Raw genomic sequence first — 20,007 nt, forward strand, 5'->3', positions numbered from 1 at the left:
TAAACATGGGTACCCTCATAGATATCATCCTGACTAACATACCCTCTAAATACACCTCAGCTGTCTTCAACCAGGATCTCAGCGATCACTGCCTTATTGCCTGCGTCCATAACGGGTCCGCGGTCAAACGACCACCCCTCATCACTGTCAAACGCTCCCTAAAACACTTTAGCGAGCAGGCCTTCCTAATTGACCTGGCCCAGGTATCCTGGATGGATATAGATCTCATTCCGTCAGTAGAGGATGCCTGGTTGTTCCTTAAAAGTAATTCCTCTCAATCTTAAATAAACATGCCCCATTCAAAAAAATACAGAACTAAGAACCGATATAGCCCCTGGTTCTCCTCAGACATGACTGCCCTTGACCAGCACAAAAACATCCTGTGGCGTACTGCATTAGCATCAAATAGCCCCCGCGATATGCAACTTTTCAGGGAAGTTAGGAACCAATATACACAAGCAGTCAGGAAAGCAAAGGCTAACTTTTTCAAACAGAAATTTGCATCCTGTAGCACTAACTCCAAAAAGTTTTGGGACACTGTAAAGTCCATGGAGAATAAGAGCACCTCCTCCCAGTTGCCCACTGCACTGAGGCTAGGAAACACTATCACCACCGATAAATCTACAATAATCGAGAATTTCAACAAGCATTTTGCTACGGCTGGCCATGCTTTCCATCTGGCTACCACTACCCCGGCCACCAACTCTGCACCCTCCGCTGCAACTTGCCCATGCCCCCCCCCCCGCTTCTCCTTCACACAAATTCAGACAGCTGATGTTCTGAAAGAGCTGCAAAATCTGGACCCCTACAAATCAGCTGGGCTAGACAATCTGGACCCTTTCTTTCTAAAACTAGCCGCCGAAATTGTCGCAACCCCTATTACTAGTCTGTTCAACCTCTCTTTCATAACGTCTGAGATCCCCAGAGATTGGAAAGCTGCCGCGGTCATCCCCCTCTTCAAAGGGGGTGACGCTCTAGATCCAAACTGTTATAGACCTATATCCATCCTGCCCTGCCTTTCGAAAGTATTTGAAAGCCAAGTTAACAAACAGATCACCGACCATTTCGAATACCACCGTACCTTCTCCGCTATGCAATCCGGTTTCCGAGCTGGTCATGGGTGCACTTCAGCCACGCTCAAGGTCCTAAATGATATTATAACCGCGATTGATAATAGACAGTACTGTGCAGCCGTTTTCATCGACCTGGCCAAGGCTTTCGACTCTGTCAACCACCGCATTCTTATTGGCAGACTAAATAGCCTTGGTTTCTCTAATGACTGCCTCGCCTGGTTCACCAACTACTTCTCAGATAGAGTTCAGTGTGTCAAATCGGAGGGCCTGTTGTCTGGACCTATGGCAGTCTCTATGGGGGTGCCACAGGGTTCAATTCTTGGGCCGACACTTTTCTCCGTGTATATCAATGATGTCGCTCTTGCTGCTGGTGACTCTCAGATCCACCTCTACGCAGACGACACCATTTTGTATACATCTGGCCCTTCATTGGACACTGTGTTAACAAACCGCCAAACGAGCTTCAATGCCATACAACACTCCTTCAGTAGCCTCCAACTGCTCTTAAACACTAGTAAAACTAAATGTATGCTTTTCAATCGAACGCTGCTGGCACCCACCCACCCGACTAGAATCACTACTCTCGACGGGTCTGACCTAGAGTATGTGGACAACTACAAATACCTAGGTGTCTGGTTAGACTGGTTAGACTGTAAACTCTCCTTCCAGACTCACATAAAGAATCTCCAATCCAAAGTTAAATCTAGAATCGGCTTCCTATTTCGCAACAAAGCCTCCTTCACTCATGCTGCCAAACATGCCCTCGTAAAACTGACTATCCTAACGATCCTTCACTTCGGCGATGTCATTTACAAATTTACAAAATAGCCTCCAACACTCTACTCAGCAAACTGGATGTAGTCTATCACAGTGCCATCCGTTTTGTCTCCAAAGCCCCATACACTACCCACCACTGTGACCTGTACGCTCTTGTTGGCTGGTCCTCACTACATGTTCGTCGTCAAACCCACTGGCTCCAGGCCATCTATAAATCACTGCTAGGCAAATCCCCGCCTTATCTTAGCTCATTGATCACCATAGCAGCACCCACACGTAGTCTGCGCTCCAGCAGGTATATCTCACTGGTCATTCCCAAAGCCAACACCTCCTTTGACCGCCATTCCTTCCAGTTCTCTGCTGCCAATGACTGGAACGAATTGCAAAAATCTCTGAAGCTGGAGACTCTTATCTCCCTCACTAACTTTAAGCATCAGTTGTCAGAGCACCTTACCGATCACTGCACCTGTACACAGCCCATCTGAAATTAGCCCACCCAACTACCTCATCCCTATATTGTTATTTATTTTGCTCTTTTGCACCCCAGTATCTCTATTTGCACATAATCTCTTGCACATCTAGCATTCCAGTGTTAATACTATTGTAATTATTTTGCACTATAGCCTATTTATTGCCTTACCTCCATAACTTGCTACATTTGCACACACTGTATATATATTTTCTATTGTATTTTTGACTTTGTTTTTTTTACCCCATATGTAACTCTGTGTTGTTTTTATCGCACTGCTTTGCTTTATCTTGGCCAGGTCGCAGTTGTAAATGAGAACTTGTTCTCAACTGGCTTACCTGGTTAAATAAAGGTTAAATAAAAAATAATAAAAATAAAACGTGATCTTGGCTGAATCCCAACCCCCCCTCGCCCCTCCATTTGCACAAGTGTCCCAAAGCTGAAGGAGTGAAAATTATCGAGGGTGTAGGGGCTAATTAGACCCTCAGATAGCCACTTTGATCAAGTCAGCAAGGTTGCAGCAGGCTTCCCGACACGCACTGCAATATCTTTGGAGTTTGCGCAATTTCATACAAAATGATGGAGAGGCCTAATTATATATGACGCATACATTTGTTTATGTCTGATTTCAAGACTTGACACAAGTAACATGAAATACTTCCCAAATTAAATGTTGAGCTGTTACTGAGGTATATAATTTATAGCTTGTAAAACGACAGGGTGGATTGGGTCATTTGAATTTCTCGTTTTATTATTTCGAGTCAGTTGATGTGTTTATTGATCCCCTCACTAGGTCCCCCCGTGTGGTTCTGGGATTTTTGCTCACCGTTCTTGTGATCATTTTGACCCCACGGGGTGAGATCTTGCGTGGAGCCCAAGATCGAGGGAGATTATCAGTGGTCTTGTATGTCTTCCATTTCCTAATAATTGCTCCCACAGTTGATTTCTTCAAACCAAGCTGCTTACCTATTGCAGATGCAGTCTTCCCAGCCTGGTGCAGGTCTACAATTTTGTTTCTGGTGTCCTTTGACAGCTCTTTGGTCTTGACCATAGTGGAGTTTGGAGTGTGACTGTTTGAGGTTGTGGACAGGTGTCTTTTATACTGATAACAAGTTCAAACAGGTGCCATTAATACAGGTAACGAGTGGAGGACAGAGGAGCCTCTTAAAGAAGAAGTTACAGGTCTGTGAGAGCCAGAAATCTTGCTTGTTTGTAGGTGACCAAATACTTATTTTCCACCATAATTTGCAAATAAATTCATTAAAAATCCTACAATGTGATTTTCTGGATTTTTATTTCTCAATTTGTCTGTCATAGTTGATGTGTACCTATTATGAAAATGACAGGCCTCTCTCATCTTTTTAAGTGGGAGAACTTGCACAATTGGTGGCTGACTAAATACTTTTTTTCCCCACTGTACATGGAAGTGGTGGTTCCAGTTGTTTTAGATTGACATACCCAGCCATCACCATGTCTCAATACACAGGGGATGGCTGGGTCCCATGTAGCTCAGTTGGTAGAGCATGGCGCTTGCAACGCCAGGGTTGTGGGTTTGTTTCCCACTGGGGGCCAGTATGAAAATGTATGCACTCACTAACTGTAAGTCGCTCTGGATAAGAGCGTCTGCTAAATGACGTAAATGTATGTAGTGGGTGTTTTGATTAGGTTTCATTACGTACCCACAGCTATATATAAAAGTGGATCAATTATATCTCTGATGGCTTTTCATTCTTGTTCCAGGGGAGGCCAGTGATCCTGAAGGACCCCCAGCCAACATGGAACAATGTGAATTAGTCCAAGCAGTGGCATCTGATGGACAAACTGTCCTGTCTGGTGACCAGCAGGGACCTGAGTCTTCCAGGAACAGAACTAAACAGGTGGGCAACACCACACATTACATTTACTCTACAACACCTAGCCTGGTCTATAGCCTGGTCTATTGCCTGGTCTAGTGCCTGGTCTAGTGCCTGGTCTATAGCCTGGTCTATAGCCTGGTCTATAGCCTGGTCTAGTGCCTGGTCTATAGCCTGGTCTATAGCCTGGTCTATAGCCTGGTCTATAGCCTGGTCTATAGCCTGGTCTAGTGCCTGGTCTATAGCCTGGTCTAGTGCCTGGTCTAGTGCCTGGTCTATAGCCTGGTCTATAGCCTGGTCTAGTGCCTGGTCTATAGCCTGGTCTATAGCCTGGTCTAGTGCCTGGTCTAGTGCCTGGTCTAGTGCCTGGTCTAGTGCCTGGTCTAGTGCCTGGTCTATAGCCTGGTCTAGTGCCTGGTCTAGTGCCTGGTCTATAGCCTGGTCTATAGCCTGGTCTATAGCCTGGTCTAGTGCCTGGTCTATAGCCTGGTCTAGTGCCTGGTCTATTGCCTGGTCTAGTGCCTGGTCTATAGACTGGTCTAGTGCCTGGTCTATAGCCTGGTCTAGTGCCTGGTCTAGTGCCTGGTCTATAGCCTGGTCTAGTGCCTGGTCTAGTGCCTGGTCTAGTGCCTGGTCTATAGCCTGGTCTATAGCCTGGTCTAGTGCCTGGTCTATAGCCTGGTCTAGTGCCTGGTCTAGTGCCTGGTCTAGTGCCTGGTCTAGTGCCTGGTCTAGTGCCTGGTCTATAGCCTGGTCTAGTGCCTGGTCTAGTGCCTGGTCTATAGCCTGGTCTATAGCCTGGTCTATTGCCTGGTCTATAGCCTGGTCTATTGCCTGGTCTATAGCCTGGTCTACAGCCTGGTCTAGTCTAACCCTGTGGTCTGTCCCTCCCCTGGCCAGCAGCACCAAGACACTCAGAGACCTGGAGGAAGACATAAAGACATGGCTGCTGTCAGCTACAACCTCTGCAGTAGGACAGGTAAAGACCAGCAGCTATTAGCCTTCTGATAGGCCAGTAGCTATACACCTCAACTCTGATAGGCCAGTAGCTATACACCTCAACTCTGATAGGCCAGTACCTATACACCTCAACTCTGATAGGCCAGTAGCTATACACCTCAACTCTGATAGGCCAGTACCTATACACCTCAACTCTGATAGGCCAGTACCTATACACCTCAACTCTGATAGGCCAGTAGCTATACACCTCAACTCTGATAGGCCAGTAGCTATACACCTCAACTCTGATAGGCCAGTAGCTATACACCTCAACTCTGATAGGCCAGTAGCTATACACCTCAACTCTGATAGGCCAGTAGCTATACACCTCAACTCTGATAGGCCAGTACCTATACACCTCAACTCTGATAGGCCAGTACCTATACACCTCAACTCTGATAGGCCAGTAGCTATACACCTCAACTCTGCTTGTAGCAGCAAGACAGGAGGAAGGGAAGGAGGCATGGGAAGGAAAGGAGGTGAGGAGGGAGGAAGCTGAGGAGAAGTCGACAACAAGGAAGAGGAGCCAGGATCGGGATCAGCCAGGTCCACCGATGAGTGGGGTATCCTCCCTACTTACCACAGAAGAAGAAGAGAGCCAAAACATCAACCCCCACAAACCTTCACACCCCACCCCCACAGGCCACTCTACAGAATGGGCCGTCTCTCAGAAGGGAAATCCCAAACACTCAGACGGAGCCCTTCCCCCCAGTGGGTGAGTGAATGTACAGAGACAGAGACTGCTTCCCACTCCCTAGATAGTGCACTACTGTTGACCAGGGCTCATAGGACCCATTTGGGACTAAGACAGATCTACTCCCCCTCCCTCAGTCTCTCCCTCCCTCAGACTCCCTCCCTTATTCTCCCTCCCTCAGTCTCCCTACCTTCGCCTCCCTCTCCTCTCTCCCCCTCCCTCAGTCTCCCTCCCCTCAGTCTCCCTCTCTTAGTCTCCCTCTCCTCTCCCTCCCTCAGTCTTGCTCCCACAGTCTCCCCCTCTTCTCTCCTTCCCAGTCCCCTGTCCACCCCATCTCTCCCTCTCTCTCCCTCCCTCAGTCTCCCCTTCTCTCTCCCTCCCTCAGTCTCCCTCCCCTGTCCACCCCATATCTCCCTCTCTCTCCCTCCCTCAGTCTCCAATGCTCTCTCTCTCCCTCCCCTGTCCACCCCATATCTCCCTCTCTCTCCCTTCCTCAGTCTCCCCTGCTCTCTCCCTCCCTCAGTCTCCCTCCCCTGTTCACCCCATCTCTCCCTCTCTCTCCCTTCCTCAGTCTCCCCTGCTCTCTCCCTCCCTCAGTCCCCCTCCCCTGTTGACCCCATCTCTCCCTCTCTCTCCCTCCTTCAGTCTCCCTCCCCTGTTCACCCCATCTCTCCCTCTCTCTCCCTTCCTCAGTCTCCCCTGCTCTCTCCCTCCCTCAGTCTCCCTCCCCTGTTGACCCCATCTCTCCCTCTCTCTCCCTCCTTCAGTCTCCCTCCCCTGTTCACCCCATCTCTCCCTCTCTCTCCCTTCCTCAGTCTCCCCTGCTCTCTCCCTCCCTCAGGCTCCCTCCCCTGTTCACCCCATCTCTCCCTCCCTCTCCCTCCCTCAGTCTCCCTCCCATCCACCTCATCTCTCCCTCTCTCTCCCTTCCTCAGTCTCCCCTCTCTCTCCCTCCCTCAGTCTCCCCTGCTCTCTCCCTCCCTCAGTCTCCCTCCCGTCCACCTCATCTCTCCCTCTCTCTCCCTCCCTCAGTCTCCCCTGCTCTCTCCCTCCCTCAGTCTCCCTCCCCTGTTCACCCCATCTGCCTCTAGTATCTCCATCTTTATTGATCATTACCTTTCATTCTGGTTCTCTCTTTTTAGCAGGAAAGGAGGCCCTTCTAAGAAAACAAACGTGATGGTAGGTGAACAGAATCCACAGCAGGTGGAGGGAGAGACACAGGAAACAGGTGAACAAACCAGCAGAGAGAAGCTGGAGGATACATTGAATAAAGAGGTGGAATCACAGGACTCTCCTGCTGTACAGACAATGGTACGTTATGGTCTTAGGCTGAGTCCCAAGTGGCACTGAGTTCCCTACATAGCGCACTACTTTTGACCAGAGCCCACTATATAGGGAATAGGGTGCCATTTGGGACTCTGCCTTAATGTATCCAACACATAATACTGTTGTTCAATAAACACCCAGTCCCGCACAAACCCCGAGGTGTAGCTTAATTGTTGTCATTCCTGTTTTCCAGAAAAATAGGAAAGTGAATGAAGGGCAGGAGGGGAGGGGCCAGGAACAGAAAGGCCTCTCCAAGGAGAAGGGGAGGGGCCAGGAACAGAAAGGCCTCTCCAAGGAGAAGGGGAGGGGCCAGGAACAGAAAGGCCTCCCCAAGGAGGAGGGGAGGGGCCAGGAACAGAAAGGCCTCCCCAAGGAGAAGGGGAGGGTCTTGAGGAAGAAGAAAAAGGACCGGGTCAAAGATCAAGCTGAGTTTGTTGTCGGTGAGTTTCTGTCTCTGTCAGGATGACCTGTTGAATGGAGCTGATATCTGATATGATTAACGTCCCAAATGGCACCCTATTCCCTATAGGTCCTGGTCTAAAGTAGTGCACTATATAGGGAATAGGGTGATATTTGGTATGCACCCCATGGTGTTTGAGACCCATCTCCACTGATTCCCTCCCTGTCTTATAGGAAAACCTAAAGGCCATGTGGACGTGGAGAGGACGCAGAAGACCAAAGAGAGGAAAGGCACATCTGAGACGTCTCCTGATGGAGACACTGTGGACGATAGTGCTGCACTCAACATCAACACACATGACTTTGAGTCTATGGTTGAAGAGGAACATAGTGTCCATATGGAATCCCCTAGACCCCATCACAGCTCTGGAAACAGGTGGGTTGGTTTTATCCCATCACAGCTCTGGAAACAGGTGGGTTGGTTTTATCCCATCACAGCTCTGGAAACAGGTGGGTTGGTTCTAACCCATCACAGCTCTGGAAACAGGTGGGTTGGTTCTAACCCATCACAGCTCTGGAAACAGGTGGGTTGGTTCTAACCCATCACAGCTCTGGAAACAGGTGGGTTGGTTCTAACCCATCACAGCTCTGGAAACAGGTGGGTTGGTTTTAACCCATCACAGCTCTGGAAACAGGTGGGTTGGTTTTAACCCATCACAGCTCTGGAAACAGGTGGGTTGGTTTATATCCCATCACAGCTCTGGAAACAGGTGGGTTGGTTTATATCCCATCACAGCTCTGTAAACAGGTGGGTTAGTTTTAACCCATCACAGCTCTGGAAACAGGTGGGTTGGTTTTAACCCATCACAGCTCTGTAAACAGGTGGGTTGGTTTTAACCCATCACAGCTCTGTAAACAGGTGGGTTGGTTTTATCCCATCACAGCTCTGTAAACAGGTGGGTTGGTTTTATCCCATCACAGCTCTGGAAACAGGTGGGTTGGTTTTAACCCATCACAGCTCTGTAAACAGGTGGGTTGGTTTTATCCCATCACAGCTCTGTAAACAGGTGGGTTGGTTTTATCCCATCACAGCTCTGTAAACAGGTGGGTTGGTTTTATCCCATCACAGCTCTGTAAACAGGTGGGTTGGTTTTATCCCATCACAGCTCTGTAAACAGGTGGGTTGGTTTTATCCCATCACAGCTCTGGAAACAGGTGGGTTGGTTTTACCCCATCGCAGCTCTGGAAACAGGTGGGTTGGTTTTATCCCATCGCAGCTCTGGAAACAGGTGGGTTGGTTTTATCCCATCACAGCTCTGTAAACAGGTGGGTTGGTTTTATCCCATCACAGCTCTGTAAACAGGTGGGTTGGTTTTACCCCATCACAGCTCTGTAAACAGGTGGGTTGGTTTTATCCCATCACAGCTCTGTAAACAGGTGGGTTGGTTTTATCCCATCACAGCTCTGTAAACAGGTGGGTTGGTTTTAACCCATCGCAGCTCTGGAAACAGGTGGGTTGGTTTTACCCCATCGCAGCTCTGGAAACAGGTGGGTTGGTTTTAACTCATCACAGCTCTGGAAACAGGTGGGTTGGTTTTAACCCATCACAGCTCTGGAAACAGGTGGGTTGGTTTATATCCCATCACAGCTCTGTAAACAGGTGGGTTGGTTTTATCCCATCACAGCTCTGTAAACAGGTGGGTTGGTTTTAACCCATCACAGCTCTGGAAACAGGTGGGTTGGTTTTATTCCATCACAGCTCTGTAAACAGGTGGGTTGGTTTTATCCCATCACAGCTCTGGAAACAGGTGGGTTGGTTTTATTCCATCACAGCTCTGTAAACAGGTGGGTTGGTTTTAACCCATCACAGCTCTGTAAACAGGTGGGTTGGTTTTACCCCATCACAGCTCTGTAAACAGGTGGGTTGGTTTTATTCCATCACAGCTCTGTAAACAGGTGGGTTGGTTTTATCCCATCACAGCTCTGTAAACAGGTGGGTTGGTTTTAACCCATCACAGCTCTGGAAACAGGTGGGTTGGTTTTAACCCATCACAGCTCTGTAAACAGGTGGGTTGGTTTTATCCCATCACAGCTCTGTAAACAGGTGGGTTGGTTTTATCCCATCACAGCTCTGTAAACAGGTGGGTTGGTTTTACCCCATCACAGCTCTGGAAACAGGTGGGTTGGTTTTATCCCATCACAGCTCTGTAAACAGGTGGGTTGGTTTTATCCCATCACAGCTCTGGAAACAGGTGGGTTGGTTTTAACCCATCACAGCTCTGTAAACAGGTGGGTTGGTTTTAACCCATCACAGCTCTGTAAACAGGTGGGTTGGTTTTATCCCATCACAGCTCTGTAAACAGGAAGCAGTTTTATCCACTTCCACTGTCTTCCAAGCTGAATTCCCTTTTCTCTTTAGGAGCTCCTCGTCCAATGGGCAGTCAGGTCAGATTTCTCACAGATCTAACTCCTGTGAGGAGGTGGTTCTACCCAGCGGACCACGACGCTCCTCTCATGACCAACTGTCACCCTGCTCGGTTGTCATGACAGCAGAAAACCAACTGTTAAATCTGGTCATGTCTGACGCCAGCAGCAATACTGTGAGTATGGAGGACACACGCTGCATCCCAAATGGCACCTGACCCCCTATATAGTGGCGCAGTGGTCTAAGGCGCTGCATCGCAGTGCTAGCTGTGCCACTAGAGATCCTGGTTCGAATCCAGGTTCTGTCGTAGCCGGCCGCGACCGGGAGACCCATGGGGCGGCGCACAATTGGCCCAGCGTCGTCCAGGGTAGGGGAGGGAATGGCCGGCAGGGATGTAGCTCAGTTGGTAGAGCATGGCGTTTGCAACGCCAGGGTTGTGGGTTCGATTCCCACGGGGGGCCAGTATTAAAAAATAAAAATAATGTATGCACTCACTAACTGTAAGTCGCTCTGGATAAGAGCGTCTGCTAAATGACGTAAATGTAAATGTTTATATAGTGCACTACTTTACAAATGGCACCTTATTCTGTATATAGTGCACTACTTTCGACCAGGACCCCTAGGGTAGTGCACTATGTAGGGAATAGGACGCCACTTCGGACAAACACTTTCTCAGCATTGCTAGTGACCTCAGTACAACACCTAGCGACTTCTTACAGAGGCTCGGACCTCTGGGCGTAACGGTTAAATTGTTGGACTGATGGGTTGGAGTCCTGGTCGGTGCTACCCTTGAATCCGCTACATTATCCATGATCTGTGTGTTGGATGATAAGGACAAGAACAGAGCAGAGGCAGCGGCCCGTAAGGAGCAACAGAAGAAAGTGTTGGCTGAGAAGGCAGAGCGTCGCCGACTAGAGGTGGAGAGGAAGAGGAAGGAGAGAGACGAGGAGAAGAGACGGCAGCAGGAGCGGGAGGAGAGAGAGGAGTGCATGAGGCTGGAGCTGGAAGAGGAGCAGAATCAGAGAGCTGAGGAACTCAGGTAGGAGGACTGTCTAACTCCCTGATATGGGCTGGGAAGGGGCCTCAGCACCGCCCTCTAGTGGGTATGTTATGAATTACCTCAAATATGGAACTCATGTATTTCCTGGTCACTAGGTCCTAGGACCCAGAGCTAGGATCCTAGGATCCAGAGCTTTTCCTGGTCACTTGCTCTAGGACCCTGAGCTTTTCCTGGTCACTTGCTCTAGGACCCAGATCTTTTCCTGGTCACTTGCTCTAGGACTGAGAGATTCTCCTGGTCACTTGGTCCAGAGCTTTTCCTGGTCACTTGGTCAATGAAAAAAAATTCTAAAAAATAAATAACGGAAAAGTGGTGCGTGCATATATATTCACCCCCTTTGCTATGACGCCCCTAAATAAGATCTGGTGCAACCAATTACCTTCAGAAGTCACATAATTAGTTAAATAAAGTCCACCTGTGTGCAATCTAAGTGTCACATGATCTGTCACATGATCTCAGTACATATACACCTGTTCTGAAAGGCCCCAGAGTCTGCAACACCACTAAGCAAGGGGCACCACCAAGCAAGCGGCACCATGAAGACCAAGGAGCTCTCCAAACAGGTCAGGGACAAAGTTGTGGAGAAGTACAGATCAGGGTTGGGTTATTAAAAAAGATCAGAAACTTTGAACATCCCACGGAGCACCATTAAATCCATTATAAAAAAAATGGAAAGAATATGGCACCACAACAAACCTGCCAAGAGAGGGCCGCCCACCAAAGCTCACGGACCAGGCAAGGAGGGCATTGATCAGAGAGGCAACAAAGAGACCAAAGATAACCCTGAAGGAGCTGCAAAGCTCCACGGGTTCAAGTCCGGGCTCTGGCTGGGCCACTCAAGGACATTTAGAGACTTGTCCCGAATCCACTCCTGCGTTGTCTTGGCTGTGTGCTTAGGGTCATTGTCCTGTTGGAAGGTGAACCTTCACCCCAGTCTGAGGTCCTGAGCGCTCTGGAGCAGGTTTTCATCAAGGATCTCTCTGTACTTAGCTCCGTTCATCTTTCCCTCGATCCTGACTAGTCTCCCAGTCCCTGCCAAAACATACCCACAGCATTATGCTGCCACCACCATGCTTCACCATAGGGATGGTGCCAGGTTTCCTCCAGACGTGACGCTTGGCATTCAGGCCAAAGAGTTGAATCTTGGTTTCATCAGACCAGAGAATCTTGTTTCTCATGGTCTGAGAGTCCTTTAGGTGCCTTTTGGCAAACTCCAAGCGGGCTGTCTTGCCTTTTACTGAGGAGTGGCTTCTGTCTGGCCACTCTACCATAAAGGCCTGATTGGTGGAGTGCTGCAGAGATGGTTGTCCTTCTGGAAGGTTCTTCCATCTCCACAGAGGAACTCTGGAGCTCTGTCAGAGTGACCATCTGGTTCTTGGTCACCTCCCTGCCAAGGCCCTTCTCCGCCGATTGCTCAGTTTGGCCGGGCGGCCAGCTCTAGGAAGAGTCTTGGTGGTTCCAAACTTCTTCCATTTAAGAATGATGGAGGCCACTGTGTTCTTGGGGACCTTCAATGCTGCAGACATTTTGTGGTACCCTTCCCCAGATCTATGCTTCGACACAATCCTGTCTTGGAGCTCTACAGACAATTCCTTCAACCTCATGGCTTGGTTGTTGCTCTGACATGCACTGTGAACTGTGGGACCTTATATAGACAGGTGTGTGCCTTCCCAATCATGTCCAATCAATTGAATTTACCAAAGGTGGACTCACAATCAAGTTGTGGAAACATCTCAAGGATGATCAATGGAAACAGGATGCACCTGTGCTCAATTTCGAGTGTCATAACATTGGGTTTGAATACTTATGTAAAAAAGGTATTTCTGTTTTTTATTTTTAATACATTTGCAAAAACTTCTAAAAACCTTTTTTACTTTGTCATTATGGTGTATTGTGCGGGGGGGAATAATTTAATCAATTTTAGAATAAGGCTGTAATGTAACAAAATGTGGAAAAAGGGAAGGAGTCTGAATACTTTCCGAATGCACTGTAAGTCGCTAAATTATTTAAATATAAATGTAAATATTTGTATAGTAATGATCTCTTCCTGCAGGCTGAGGAGACTGTCTGAGGAGGAAGAGAGACGAAGGTTAGAGGAGAAGGAGACTGAAAGGATAAGGAGGGAGCAGGCGGAGAAAGAGAGAGAGTGGAGGAAAAAGGAGAAGAAGAGAAGCCAGTTGGAGATGATCCAGAAGATCAGACAGGAAGAGGAGGAACGCAGGGCAGGTGAACAGGGCCTGTCCCAGGCATCAGAGCGGTTGCTTAGGGCCCCCGGTTGCTAGGCAGGTGAACAGGGCCTTTCCCCAGCATCAGAGCGGTTGCTTAGTGCCCCCGGTTGCTAGGGTTTTTTAGGAATTCAGTCGGGGTGTCAGTTTACTATTGAGAGTAAGAAAAGGAGAATACACAAGGTGCAATTTCGAAATTTGGTTGTTGCATCAGCAGTTTTTCTCTTGTTATGTTAGTCACTGACAGTCACTCAATTAGCCATGTCAGCTAACATGTTTTAGATTGGTAGTTAGTCTAGCCAGCTATCTAAACTGGTAGTTACAGTGGGGAAAAAAAGTATTTAGTCAGCCACCAATTGTGCATGTTCTCCCACTTAAAAAGATGAGAGAGGCCTGTAATTTTCATCATAGGTACACGTCAACTATGACAGACAAAATGAGGAAAAAAAATCCAGAAAATCACATTGTAGGATTTTTTATGAATTTATTTGCAAATTATGGTGGAAAATAAGTATTTGGTCAATAACAAAAGTTTCTCAATACTTTGTTATATACCCTTTGTTGGCAATGACACAGGTCAAACGTTTTCTGTAAGTCTTCACAAGGTTTTCACACACTGTTGCTGGTATTTTGGCCCATTCCTCCATGCAGATCTCCTCTAGAGCAGTGATGTTTTGGGGCTGTCGCTGGGTAACACAGACTTTCAACTCCATCCAAAGATTTTCTATGGGGTTGAGATCTGGAGACTGGCTAGGCCACTCCAGCACCTTGAAATGCTTCTTACGAAGCTACTCCTTCGTTGCCCGGGCGGTGTGTTTGGGATCATTGTCATGCTGAAAGACCCAGCCACGTTTCATCTTCAATGCCCTTGCTGATGGAAGGAGGTTTTCACTCAAAATCTCACGATACATGGCCCCATTCATTCTTTCCTTTACACAGATCAGTCGTCTTGGTCCTTTTGCAGAAAAACAGCCCCAAAGCATGATGTTTCCACCCCCATGCTTCACAGTAGGTATGGTGTTCTTTGGATGCAACTCAGCATTCTTTGTCCTCCAAACACGACAAGTTGACTTTTTACCAAAAAGTTCTATTTTGGTTTCATCTGACCATATGACATTCTCCCAATCCTCTTCTGGATCATCCAAATGCACTCTAGCAAACTTCAGACGGGCCTGGACATGTACTGGCTTAAGTAGGGGGACACTCAGGATTTGAGTCCCTGGCGGCGTAGTGTGTTACTGATGGTAGGCTTTGTTACTTTGGTCCCAGCTCTCTGCAGGTCATTCACTAGGTCCCCCCGTGTGGTTCTGGGATTTCTGCTCACCGTTCTTGTGATCATTTTGACCCCACGGGGTGAGATCTTGCGTGGAGCCCCAGATCGAGGGAGATTATCAGTGGTCTTGTATGTATTCCATTTCCTAATAATTGCTCCCACAGTTGATTTCTTCAAACCAAGCTGCTTACCTATTGCAGATTCAGTCTTCCCGGCCTGGTGCAAGTCTACAATTTTGTTTCTGGTGTCCTTTGACAGCTCTTTGGTCTTGGCCATAGTGGAGTTTGGAGTGTGACTGTTTGAGGTTGTGGACAGGTGTCTTTTATACTGATAACAAGTTCAAACAGGTGCCATTAATACAGGTAACGAGTGGAGGACAGAGGAGCCTCTTAAAGAAGAAGTTACAGGTCTGTGAGAGCCAGAAATCTTGCTTGTTTGTAGGTGACCAAATACTTATTTTCCATCATAATTTGCAAATAAATTCATTAAAAATCCTACAATGTGATTTTCTGGAATTTTTTTTCTCAATTTGTCTGTCATAGTTGACGTGTACCTATGATGAAAATTACAGGCCTCTCTCATCTTTTTATGTGGGAGAACTTGCACAATTGGTGGCTGACTAAATACTTTTTTTCCCCACTGTACTCTAGCCAGCTATCTAAACTGGTAGTTAGTCTAGCCAGCTATCTAAACTGGTAGTTAGTCTAGCCAGCTATCTAAACTGGTAGTTAGTCTAGCCAGCTATCTAAACTGGTAGTTAGTCTAGCCAGCTATCTAAACTGGTAGTTAGTCTAGCCAGCTATCTAAACTGGTAGTTAGTCTAGCCAGCTATCTAAACTGGTAGTTAGTCTAGCCAGCTATCTAAACTGGTAGTTAGTCTAGCCAGCTATCTAAACTGGTAGTTAGTCTAGCCAGCTATCTAAACTTTTCATGGCCGAATACCGACTGGGTACGCAGGGCACGTGCCCAGGGGCCTGACCTCCAGGGGCTCTGACCTCCAGGGGCTCTGACCTCCAGGGGCTCTGACCTCCAGGGGCCTGACCTCCAGGGGCCTGACCTCCAGGGGCCTGACCTCCAGGGGCCTGACCTCCAGGGGCTCTGACCTCCAGGGGCTCTGACCTCCAGGGGCTCTGACCTCCAGGGGCCTGACCTCCAGGGGCTCTGACCTCCAGGGGGCCCCCATTGATTTTGTTAGTCACTAACTCAGATATCATATTAACACAGGATAAGTATTGGCAAAATGAATAGAATTGCATGAAATTTGTTATAGAATTGAAAAAATGTCCCTTCGTCCCATGGCAAAATGTGTAGAATAGCAGGAAATGAACTTTAAAAGTACATTTGTTCTCTCCGCCATCAAGAGGGGGGCCACTAAAACGTTTTTGCCGTGAGGTAGGGGGCCCCCCAACCAAATCTCTCTTAGGGCCCCCAAAAGGCTAGGGCCAGCCCTGCAAACACACACAGACACACACACACACACACACACCACACACATCAAAAAAACACACACACACACACACACACACACACACACACACACACACACACACACACACACACACACACACACACACACACACACACACACACACACACACACACACACACACACAGACCTGCATTTAACTAGGTGTCCCCTCCACTCTACTACAGCTGAGTTGGAGCAGCAGCGACTAGAGGAGGCGTTGCGCAAAGAAGAGGAGAGAAGGAGGCTGGCAGCGATGGAGGACCATGAGAAGACAGAGTACCTGCAGAAACAGAAGGAGGAGGAAGAGGAGAGGAGGAAGGCAGAGGAGGAGAGAAAGAGAAGAGTTGCGGAGGCAACGCAGCGGGCAAAAGAAGAGGCACGACTACAAGCTGAACTGTTTGCCAGGTATCTCAATCTCTTCATTGTTGCTACCATCTCCAAGCCTTTGCAGTAGAAGGGACATTTGCATGCCAGTAGGTCACTGTCATTTGAAGTGTCATTACCATGAAAAAGGACTCATGAGCATCAACATGTGAAGTTCATAGCAGTCAAATTGGGTGTCAAATGAAAGCTAAACGAAGGTATAGATACATTTTTAACCATTTTCCATCTTCAAAATGAGGGCAGTTCCACTGTAACATAATTACTCTTTGACTCAGATTTTTCACTTTAAATGCCAAACAAAACTTACAAGTTTAACAAACCAATACAACTCTATGCACAAGGATCACTTTGAACAATTTACACAGAAAATTTCACAAAAACGCATTTACTGAAAGAACTGTGCAGATGCAAAATGTGGTAACAGAATTACGGTAAAATCTCCCTCAGTATTTTATGCGACCACGTTTTCCAGAAACTCTTAAATATCTGCTACGAGTTAAGATTCAAACATGTCTGCAGAAAGAATTGGGTGTCAGCTATGACATGACACCTTTAGTTCTGAACTACAGTAGGTGAAGTGGATTTACATCTGGTAACGGAATCCATGGACCTCGGTGTCGGTCGGTGCTCAGGATGCTGGTTACAGTAAATGGAAAGAGGGTAGGTGGTAGCTGTCATGGCTGGTGTCAGTAAGAGGTGACATTAACTGGAGAGAGAGAGAAGAGAGAGAGGGAGGGGTGACATTAACTGGAGAGAGAGAGAGGGAGAGGGAGAGGTGACATTAACTGGAGAGAGAGAGAAGAGAGAGAGGGAGGGGTGACATTAACTGGAGAGAGAGAGAGGGAGAGAGGGAGAGGTGACATTAACTGGAGAGAGAGAGGTGACATTAACTGGAGAGAGAGAGAGAGAGAGAGAGAGAGAGAGAGAGAGAGAGAGAGAGAGAGAGAGAGAGAGAGAGAGAGAGAGAGAGAGAGAGAGAGAGAGAGAGAGAGAGAGAGAGAGAGAGAGAGAGAGGTGACATTAACTGGAGAGAGAGAGAAGAGAGAGAGGGAGAGGTGACATTAACTGGAGAGAGAGAGAGAGGGAGAGGTGACATTAACTGGAGAGAGAGAGAGAGAGAGAGAGAGAGAGAGAGGGAGAGGTGACATTAACTGGAGAGAGAGAGAGAGAGAGAGGGAGAGGTGACATTAACTGGAGAGAGAGAGAAGAGAGAGAGGGAGAGGTGACATTAACTGGAGAGAGAGAGAGAGAGAGAGAGAGAGAGAGAGAGAGAGAGAGAGAGAGGGAGAGGTGACATTAACTGGAGAGAGAGAGAAGAGAGAGAGGGAGAGGTGACATTAACTGGAGAGAGAGATAAGAGAGAGAGGGAGAGGTGACATTAACTGGAGAGGGAGAGGGAGGGAGAGGTGACATGAACTGGAGAGGGAGAGGGAGGGAGAGGTGACATGAACTGGAGAGAGAGAGAAGAGAGAGAGCGGGAGAGGTGACATTAACTGGAGAGAGAGAGAGAAGAGAGAGCGGGAGAGGTGACATTAACTGGAGAGAGCGATAAGAGAGAGAGGGAGAGGTGACATTAACTGGAGAGGGAGAGGGAGGGAGAGGTGACATGAACTGGAGAGGGAGAGGGAGGGAGAGGTGACATGAACTGGAGAGAGAGAGAAGAGAGAGAGCGGGAGAGGTGACATTAACTGGAGAGAGAGAGAAGAGAGAGAGCGGGAGAGGTGACATTAACTGGAGAGAGAGATAAGAGAGAGAGGGAGAGGTGACATTAACTGGAGAGGGAGAGGGAGGGAGAGGTGACATGAACTGGAGAGAGAGAGAAGAGAGAGAGCGGGAGAGGTGACATTAACTGGAGAGAGAGAGAAGAGAGAGAGAGGGAGGGGTGACATTAACTGGAGAGGGAGAGAAGAGAGAGAGAGGGAGAGGTGACATTAACTGGAGAGAGAGAGGGAGAGGTGACATTAATTGGAGAGAGAGAGAAGAGAGAGAGAGGGAGAGGGAGAGGTGACATTAACTGGAGAGAGAGAGAGAAGAGAGAGAGGGAGAGGTGACATTAACTGGAGAGAGAGAGGGAGAGAGGTGACATTAACTGGAGAGAGAGAGAAGAGAGAGAGAGGGAGGTGACATTAACTGGAGAGAGAGAGAAGAGAGAGAGGGAGAGGTGACATTAACTGGAGAGAGAGAGAAGAGAGAGAGGGAGAGGTGACATTAACTGGAGAGAGAGAGAGAGGGAGAGGTGACATTAACTGGAGAGAAAGAGAGAGAGAGAGGGAGGGGTGACATTAACTGGAGACAGAGAGAAGAGAGAGAGAGAGAGGGAGAGGTGACATTAACTGGAGAGAGAGAGAGAGAGAGAGAGAGGGTGACATTAACTGGAGAGAGGGGTGACATTAACTGGAGAGAGAGAGAGAGGGAGAGAGGGAGGGGTGACATTAACTGGAGAGAGAGAGAGGGAGAGGGAGAGGGAGAGGTGACATTAACTGGAGAGAGAGAGAAGAGAGAGCGGGAGAGGTGACATTAACTGGAGAGAGAGAGAGAGAGAGAGAGGGAGGGGTGACATTAACTGGAGAGAGAGAGAGAGAGAGAGAGAGAGGGAGGGGGTGACATTAACTGGAGAGAGAGAGAAGAGAGAGAGGGAGGGGTGACATTAACTGGAGAGAGAGAGAGGGAGAGGTGATATTAACTGGAGAGAGAGAGAAGAGAGAGAGGGAGGGGTGACATTAACTGGAGAGAGAGAGGGAGAGGTGACATTAACTGGAGAGAGAGAGGGAGAGGTGACATTAACTGGAGAGAGAGAGAGAGAGAGAGAGAGAGAGAGAGAGAGAGAGAGTGAGAGAGAGAGAGAGAGAGAGAGAGAGAGAGAGAGAGAGAGAGAGAGAGAGAGAGAGAGAGGGAGGGGTGACATTAACTGGAGAGAGAGAGAAGAGAGAGAGGGAGGGGTGACATTAACTGGAGAGAGAGAGAGGGAGAGAGGGAGATTTGACATTAACTGGAGAGAGAGAGAAGAGAGAGAGGGAGAGGGAAGGGTGACATTAACTAGAGAGAGAAGAGAGAGAGGGAGAGGTGACATTAACTGGAGAGAGAGAGGGAGAGGTGACATTAACTGGAGAGAGAGAGAAGAGAGAGAGGGAGAGGTGACATTAACTGGAGAGAGAGAGAGGGAGAGAGGGAGAGGTGACATTAACTGGAGAGAGAGAGAAGAGAGAGAGGGAGGGGTGACATTAACTGGAGAGAGAGAGAGGGAGAGAGGGAGAGGTGACATTAACTGGAGAGAGAGAGGGAGAGGTGACATTAACTAGAGAGAGGAGAGAGAGAGAGAGAGAGAGAGAGAGAGAGAGAGAGAGAGGGAGGGGTGACATTAACTGGAGAGAGAGAGAAGAGAGAGAGGGAGGGGTGACATTAACTGGAGAGAGAGAGAGGGAGAGAGGGAGAGGTGACATTAACTGGAGAGAGAGAGAAGAGAGAGGGAGAGGGAGGGGTGACATTAACTGGAGAGAGAGAGAAGAGAGAGAGGGAGAGGTGACATTAACTGGAGAGAGAGAGAGAGAGAGAGAGAGAGAGAGAGAGAGAGAGAGAGAGAGA

General features: G+C 48.2%; 1 protein-coding gene across 1 annotated transcript in view; it reads left to right on the forward strand.

Annotated features, from left to right (window-relative positions):
* The window catches only part of LOC121560084 (trichohyalin-like), a 39,922-nt gene that overhangs the window by 13,528 nt on the left and 6,387 nt on the right, over positions 1-20,007 (forward strand). The window contains exons 5-14 of the mRNA XM_041873132.2: positions 4,060-4,196; positions 5,076-5,151; positions 5,607-5,886; positions 7,008-7,176; positions 7,385-7,631; positions 7,825-8,026; positions 10,010-10,190; positions 10,849-11,054; positions 13,129-13,301; positions 16,227-16,446. Coding sequence (XP_041729066.1) covers positions 4,060-4,196; positions 5,076-5,151; positions 5,607-5,886; positions 7,008-7,176; positions 7,385-7,631; positions 7,825-8,026; positions 10,010-10,190; positions 10,849-11,054; positions 13,129-13,301; positions 16,227-16,446 — 1,891 coding nt within the window. The remainder of the gene's footprint in view (positions 1-4,059; positions 4,197-5,075; positions 5,152-5,606; positions 5,887-7,007; positions 7,177-7,384; positions 7,632-7,824; positions 8,027-10,009; positions 10,191-10,848; positions 11,055-13,128; positions 13,302-16,226; positions 16,447-20,007) is intronic.

The sequence above is a fragment of the Coregonus clupeaformis genome, chromosome 23 (genome assembly GCF_020615455.1).
Source record: "Coregonus clupeaformis isolate EN_2021a chromosome 23, ASM2061545v1, whole genome shotgun sequence".
Taxonomy (NCBI): domain Eukaryota; kingdom Metazoa; phylum Chordata; class Actinopteri; order Salmoniformes; family Salmonidae; genus Coregonus; species Coregonus clupeaformis.